Here is an 8,543-nt window from a genome sequence, read left to right on the forward strand (position 1 = left end):
CGAGGCTACTTAAAGAAGCGTTACCCGTGGTTAACACTCTATTACTGGATATGAACAATATGTTTGTATTAACAGGGTATGTACCCGTGGTTACCACTCCATTACTGGATTTGATCAATATGTCTCTATTAACAGGTTATTAGTGTGGTCTAGACCTACTCTATCTGTAAATTATAGAGTGGTCTAGACCTAGTCTATCTGTAAATTATAGAGTGTGGTCTAGACCTACTCTATTTGTACAGTGTCTCGAGATAACTCTTGATATGATTTGATACTAGGAATAAAATACAATTGAATATAATTGAATTGAATTTATCCTTTGTCATCGCCAGCACAGCAACTGTACACAACACTCCTAAAGTCAGTGGTGAAATATAACTAGGTACATTTACTCAAGTGTAATACTGTAGTCCAAATGTTGAGCTACTTGTACTTTACTTGAGTCTTTTCTTTTCATGCCACTTCTACTCTGCTACATTCCTCTGACAGCTTTAGTTACTAGTTACTTTAGTTACTAGTTACATTAGTTACTCCACTACATTCATCGACAGCTTTAGTACTAGTTACTTTGTTACTAGTTACATTAGTGTTTACTCCACTACATTCATCTACAGCTTAGTTACTAGTTCCTTTAGTTACTATGTTATAGTTCTCCACTACATTCATCTGACAGCTTTAGTTACTAGTTACTTTAGTTACTAGTTACATTAGTTACTCCACTACATTCATCTGACAGCTTTAGTTACTTTACTTTAGTTACTAGTTACATTAGTTACCTCCACTACATCTCTGCCACTTTAGTTACTAGTTACTTTACACATTAAGATTCCTGCAAATAAAACACATGTAGTTTATAAAGTCTAATGTTTTAATATAAATGTAACCCCAAAAATATATGGGCCTACTGTACTGCAAGTAAATAATTAGAAGAGCAGAGAGTAGAGATGTTCCGATAGAGATAGGCCTACCAGGACCAAAAAAGCCTAAAATCCTGGTACCACGTAATTTAACCATAACCCCCCCAAGAAAATCTGAAAAGTTAAGTCTGGTCCTAAAACAATTGTAAATGTAAATTGAAACATCCCTCATATTTGAGAGATTCCTTCTCAAACCAAATCAAGTCAGTATCTTTCAAAAGTACATACTAAGTACATACTTGGAAACTTTGTACTAAAAAGACCACTTTACAAGATCTTTTAATAGTCAGATTATAGCAAGCAAAACCTGTTTGTATCAGAATTGAGGAAACCCAGGGATGGTGAAGAAATTACATTGTGGATTCAAGGAAAGCTGAGAATTGTGGATAAATAAAAATCCTAAAGGATCTCATACCAAATGAGGACAACATCCAAGCAATACTATAGACTACTGTGTGGCACTGACTCATCTTAAATGATGGAGAATATTTACAAACATCTATAATGTAGGACTTCGACTTGTTATTTCATTATTTCATATAGTTACTTTTCATCATTGATTGAAAGTGCTATAAATTACATATTTAAAACATCTAATTCAAAAATTGTTTAATTTCACCAACCTGGGTAAGGCGCGCCGCCACAAGTGATAATCTCATAGAGCAACACACCAAAAGACCAGACGTCTGATTTGTTGGAGAACTTCCCATGGCTGATGGCCTCAGGAGCGGTCCACTTGTAGGGAATCTTTTTATCTTCTGTGATGTAGAACGGCTCCTGGATGAGAAATATTGGTCATAAAAACAGATAGACTTGATAAGACATTCCACATCCCTTCTTCCCATGTTCCCAGGGTTGTCGGACTGGGAGGGGAAAGGGGACTGAGTACCCAGGGCCCTCATGTGAGGAGTAGGGCTGGGTACTGAATTCAATACTTTTTAGGCACCGACTGCATTTCCTCGTATTGAGTATTAACAAAATGCCTCCTTATTCAAAACCCATTTCAATACCTAAGGAGTAAATATCATCAGCGTCAGTGAGCCAATAAGCATGCAGCATGCTTCTACCAAGCTCTTATAAGCTCTGTGATTGGCTGCCTAACCTTACGATTCGTAGAGACACGCAGGAAAAACTGTTACCCACAGAGTTAGGGCTCACGTAGTAGGAGCTGAAAAAATGAAAAGAATTTTGCTGTAATGTATAATTTGGTCATTTATTTTTGTTTTATAAAATTGGTATTGAAAAAAGTTTTGTTTATAATAGGTATTAAAGTCACGGTATCGGTACAGGTTATCAACAAATTTTGAGCAATACACAGCCCTAGTAAGGAAGACCCAAAAAGATGCTAGAAAAAATAGCTGTGGATTTGGGGAGGCCCCATAGAATCAGAATCAGAATCAGAAATACTTTATTGATCCCCGAGAAGGCCTGTCTACAGTCTACGCCCCTGCCTGTACCTTGATCACTCGGGCCAGTCCAAAGTCGGCCACCTTACAGATGTTGTCCTCTCCCACCAGAACGTTTCGAGCTGCCAGATCTCTGTGGATGCTGTTCTGCTCCTCCAGGTATGCCATCCCATCAGCCACTTGGGCTGCCATGTCAATGAGTGATACAATATCTTGCTTTGGCCCCTCTGGACCTGAAACAGGACAAAATAATAGGGAAAACAATCAGCACGGATAATCAGACCCCAACCAGGTCTAGATGGTAACCTTAGATTTGCAAAAACTCTTGTATGGTATTCAAATAAATTAATCTTGCTTGTAAATGTCTCCTTGTAGCCCTTTTTATTAAGTATCATTTGGTACATTTTGTGCGTCTGCCCCCTAAAAATAAATTATTTAGCAATGTATGTGCTCCTACAGGCAAAAGGTAAACAAACATAACCTTTAACAATTAGCTATAACAATCGGGCTAGAGCTGGGCAGTTTATCAATATTATATCCATATTGGGATATGATATAAGGGGATATAAAGGCCTTTTAACAGTCATTGTTTTAATTTTAGTCTCATGGTGTTTTATTATTGCTTGTTGATTTTGTTATATTCTTGAAACTGTTTTTAACTCCTTGCTACTGTAGCACTTTGAGATTTCAATTGAAATGTAAAGGGCATTATAAATAAAATGTATTATTATTATTTATAATTTAGGTAATCAGGTTGTTGAATGATAGCGCAGCAGGAAGGAGGGCTGGGGTCTGTATTTAGTTACTTAGCCACTGTTTATTGTGGTGGTTAAATGGTTTTATGTTTTTAAACTATATTATTGTTATTGATTGTTACTGTTGACTGGTGCTGAGAGAGTGCAATAGGGCGTACTGTATTACATTGCTGTGGTACTTGTACTAAAGTGCATATGACAATAAATTTTGAACTTTGAACTTTGAACTTTATTATTATTATTATGAGGCTCTATATATCGTCTTAGATTTTGGATGTATATACCCAGGGTGAAATTTGTGGGGGGATATTCTTTGATCATGCTCAACAAAAAACAACATGCAAGAATAAAATCCCCCTTTCAATACCACCAGACATCCTTAACACTTAAATATGCACTTCAATATTCAATGCAAAAAAAAACACTTTCAAAACCACAGCCAGCTCACAATCACCTCTTATCAGCTTAACAACTAAATACAGCCAGGAACTTCTGCTTTAGATTTTATTGTTTTATGACACTATGTGTCCACGCAACAGCATTTTACTTAGTTTAACATACTCTATTTTAGGTATCGATATTGAGGAACTAGGTAAAAATATGGTGATATTTGAATGGTACAAAAGAGAGAAGTTGAAGGAGACTGAATGTTTGGACCTCTGAGGAAGCTGAGCAAGTTGCCTTTCTCCATCAGCTCGGTGATGATGTAGTACGGTGCCGAGGCCGTGCAGATGGCAAACAGAGAGATGAGGTGACGATGGCGGAGACGCTTTAGGATCTGAACTTCCCTCTGAAAGTCATTGTGGTTCAACTCTGAATCTGAAGGCAGAGACAAATACACCAATGAAAAAGAGGAAGGGAGACAACAGAGGAACAGAGGGCAGAGAGACTGAAACCAAGGAAACCACACATTTAACAAATAAGGAACAGTTTTAGCAACGATGGCACTCTGTTTCGTAAACATAAGATGGTAACCTAATTTTAAAGGATTTTGTGGCACAGTGGCATTGCATCTGCTCTTTGAGATGTTTATAATTAAAATCCTACTAACTGTGGTAATTATACAATGTGTTGTGCAAAGTAGGCAGTCTGTTCTTTGGAAAATAGCTACCATGCTGCTTGGGAGATCAATTAAAGAGCAATAAAATGGGATTTGTTCTTGAGGTCTAAAGCTGAGCAGACACTGTGGATTTTTATTCATCATGTATGTTGTGATTACTTGCAATATATAAGTTGAAATCAGACTTTCTGGTCAAAGGATGGATTATGCTCTGATGGATTATGCTCTGATACAGATCAATGTGAATGATAATACTGAACGTAAGCACAGAACACTGACATCATAGGATTTAGGTGCAACACCAAGCCACTAAGCCCTAAGAATGAATATAACTAGAAGGCTTTTCACCGATCTAATGTTTGTAGCTGGATTTCTCTAGCAAGTTTTGTCTTTAAGCTTTTGGAGTGTAAGTCATTTATTATCTGCTCTACCTTTTCCAACGTGTTAGACACAGATAATGTGATAATAAGAGCCTAAAGATGTGAAAAGAGATGCAAAACTACCACAAAGGAACACAAACCGACTACAAAGAGATGATAAATGAGCACAGAGAGCCAAAAAAACTCCAAAGGAAACAAAATTGACCAAAAAGAGACCTCAAATCTCATCACTTAAATGATGTCACAGGCATGATTTACAAACTAATCAAAGTAAATTGCAATTTATTAGATTTAAACGGTATAGTCAGTGTTGATCTGTGTCATAAACTATTAATCATACATGATACTATGAATCATATACAGTAACCTGTAAATGTTTCACTTTTACAGTGATACGTGGAAATAACGTTTAAACCATTAACTTCCTGTTTAGTGGAGTTTTAAGTTATTAATGTACAATGAGTCATAAGGTAATCAGGGCTCCTTGGCATACTACAAGTTGCTTCATGCTTATAAAAATGCTCAGCCGACTACTTCCACTTTCCTTTCTACAGGTGTTTGTTATACACATGATCCAGTTGTCATGGATTAAAACACCATATTGTGACTATTTTTTATTAACAACTGAAACTGAGATTAGCATAAACTAATGCCAAAAAGATGATGGATTACTACCCAACCAGAAAAGGGTTTTACTGAGTGTTGCACTACACAGCAGCAGCAGTTTGAAATAAACAATACAACTGTGTGTCAATTGAATTCCACACTTAAGAAAGAGGTGTATCAGTAGGGATAACCATGATGCATCTCTCTACACTCTTGTGGCACAAATGTGGTCTAACATGTTATTGACTATGCATATTTGCATTCTTGAACAACACAGGAAAGACAACAGAGAGCAGATGTGAAAGCTTTAAAACCGAGCAAAAGTCGGTCAGACTGACTGACTAAAATGTGAAGTCATTCTTCTTAGAAAACATTTAGGCTTCACAAATGTCTCATGATGCATTGTCTCTAGAAGGGTTTTATTCAACTTTTGTTTGTTTGAAAGAAAGAAAACTAAATTGCATTACTCAATACTATCAAATCGCAATAAATGAATATCGCAATACAAATCCAGGTCGTCCATGTATCGGGAAAGAATCGAATTGCTTATTGAAACAAAAGCTTATCGTCCCAGCCCTAATTGCTTATGGTAAATAAGCATCTGCTGCAAGTAATACAATGAGTAATACACAATACACTAAGTACTTCATACAACTCAGACAAAACAGACAGTGATTCACAGTTATGCAGCCTGGTTTGACAGATACATTTTACTTCCTTAAAACTTGACTGTAATTATGTTTCAAAGCCTCCAGTCATTCATCTCCATTAAGCCTGAAATTAAAATTCCACCAACCAAGCACCTCAGTATCAGTCAACAAAAGTTAAGTTTGCCAAAGTAGAATAGTTATGAGGTATTTTCTTTTGGTAAGTATTTCCTTTTCATGCCACACTATACTTCTACTTCACCACATTTCAGAGAGAAAAATTGCTTTGTAATTTGAACAGGTATAGTGCACTGAGATACATTACTGGTTGGAAACCCCCCACACATCATTGCACTCTGTACTCTCTGCTCAATTGGCCATCATGTAGACTTCTGCACTAGTATTACTTCATCTACAAATCCATCCTTCTACATGGTCACACAAGCACTGCAGTCACGGCCCCCCGCTCCCAGCCCTTCATCACCTTCAACATCCCATTGTTTGGACAGAGCTGGGCAAAAAGGCTTTCTTTTCTTTTTTTTCTGCGCCCTCAACCTAGATTACACTACAGCAGGATCTAAACACATTGTTAAAGATTACACCAATCCACACTCCAATCCCGTTGGCTTGTGACCCCCTCCCCAAAGCATTGTCTATTTAAAGCACCTTGTCATGTTTTAGATGTGTATGATTGGAGAAAAAGTCCAGAAAATACAAAAAAATGCTTCTTTTGTCTTTTTAACCATTTCACAACCCCCCCAAAGATTTATCTAGTGAGCGATTAGAGGAGTCTACCGCAAATTGGGAACCACTGGATTAAAGTATCATACTTTATTTAACATGTAGTAGTCAAAACCTCAAGCAGACCAGTACAATTCTGCCAACACATTGTGACATGTAGAGCTACAAAGATTAATCTATGAATTGATTAGTTGTCCACTTTTAAATTAATCGCCAACTATTTTGATAGTAGTAGTGGGTTTGAGTCATTTTTAAGAACAAAAGTAAACAATTCTCCGATGTCAGCGTTTTAAATATGAATATGTTCTAGTTTCTTCTCTCTGTGACAGTAAACTGAATATCTTTGAGTTGTGGACAAAACAAGACATCTGAGGACATCATTCTGGACTTTAGGGAAAACTGGTCCATATTTTTCAACATTTTCTGACATTTTAGAGACCAAACAATGTTAACAGTTAATATACTATGAAAATAATGGTTAGTTGCAGCCAAAATCTAATTCTATATTTAAGTAGGGCCTATAAGTAAAGAATCAGAATTTGTTTACTAATTTCTAGACAAATCCATCCACCACCATGTTAAAACTAATGGTTTTGACTGGATTACTAGATGAAATAAAACGATTACTGCACGTACACTGACCCACTTCATCCATCTCTTTAGTTATTTATAGAGCCAACCAAGTCCCCATGATCAGAAACCCCTCAGTGAAAAGATGCTTCATTAGATCAACAGAGAGGATGAAATACCACTTTTGATGATCTTGATGGCGACATTAATGTGGTTTTTCCAGCATCCCCGGTAGACGTCCGCGAAGTAGCCACTGCCCAGCTCCTCCTCCAGGGTGAACTCCTCTTTGGGGAGCTCCCACTCATCCACCGTAAAATGATTCAAATCTTGAGTGCTGGGCTTTTTCTGATGGAGGGAACACACATGCATACACTTGTAGGTCATAAAGAGTTAGTGACGCAAATGTAGTACATACAAATATTCAAGGGCAAAACTTTGGGTTCAACATGGGGGGGGTCCATACATGTTTGCATGTATGGACCTTTTTCACAGCAGACATTTTGACTTGTCATAGTAGTAAAAGCAAAGCTGAAATTGATGATTGTGGTTTTTGTGTTTCCTTCCTGGCAACTTTTGCAGCTGTGTTGCAACATTTCCTTTTGTTAATTCAAGTACTCAGGCTTATAGCGTGTTCCAAATCGCGCACTTCTCTTAGTGCACTTCCAGACAGTACACTTCGTGCACTACGTACTATCTTGCATAGTGCGTAAAGTTGGACAGAGGAGTGTCGTCTCAGATTGCGCACTTCCATGTGCACTTACCGGAAATGACGATCACATTTAATCTCTTCTTCTTTTGTAAAATTGTGAATTTCACCAGGGAGAGCATTCCAGACTGCTATTGTGTTTCGCGAAAAATAATTCCTGCTTTGTTTTTGATATTTTAACAAAAATAAATGTGATATTTTTATTTGCTCCGTGTCACGCCAGGATGACGACTGCCACCCCGCCGTCATGTCACGGCACAAAAACAGCACACACAACTGTATCGTAATATTCCTTCTTGTTAGTGCACTCTTTTCAATTCATTAACTATACCTATTCTTTGCAGTCCACTCTTATGTATATACTTATGTTTTTTCTCTAAAAATAAGTAACGTTAATTTTCATTCATTCATAACGTTACTGTTCATTTTAATGCTCAGCGGTTTCATGAGGAAATGCTTGTGGCCCATAAATAAGACTGTTGTTGTGAAGCATTACCCATACAACTTACCTAATAGACAAAAAATCATTACAGTTGCATTTTTGTTCTAAATGGTCTTCATACATGACGATACAACAGTGGAAGCAGAGGGAACAGACCTGACATTTAAATAGATCCGTTCCTTTATATTCATTACATTAATATAATAATAATAGAACATTATATTAATATAATAATAATATAACAGACCTGAGATTTAAATAGATCCCATTCCTTTATATTCATTATATGCTTGCTGCAGTCATGCAACGTGTA

At 37.0% G+C, this 8,543-nt stretch overlaps 1 protein-coding gene across 1 annotated transcript in view; it reads right to left on the minus strand.

The window, feature by feature from the left end:
* The window catches only part of LOC116670091 (protein-tyrosine kinase 6), a 20,251-nt gene that overhangs the window by 2,093 nt on the left and 9,615 nt on the right, over nt 1-8,543 (minus strand). The window contains exons 4-7 of the mRNA XM_032500399.1: nt 7,262-7,427; nt 3,736-3,897; nt 2,375-2,556; nt 1,541-1,694 (exon numbers count right to left, since the gene is read on the minus strand). Of these exons, the coding sequence (XP_032356290.1) occupies nt 1,541-1,694; nt 2,375-2,556; nt 3,736-3,897; nt 7,262-7,427 (664 nt within the window). The remainder of the gene's footprint in view (nt 1-1,540; nt 1,695-2,374; nt 2,557-3,735; nt 3,898-7,261; nt 7,428-8,543) is intronic.

Source organism: Etheostoma spectabile, chromosome 20, assembly GCF_008692095.1.
Source record: "Etheostoma spectabile isolate EspeVRDwgs_2016 chromosome 20, UIUC_Espe_1.0, whole genome shotgun sequence".
Classification (NCBI taxonomy): domain Eukaryota; kingdom Metazoa; phylum Chordata; class Actinopteri; order Perciformes; family Percidae; genus Etheostoma; species Etheostoma spectabile.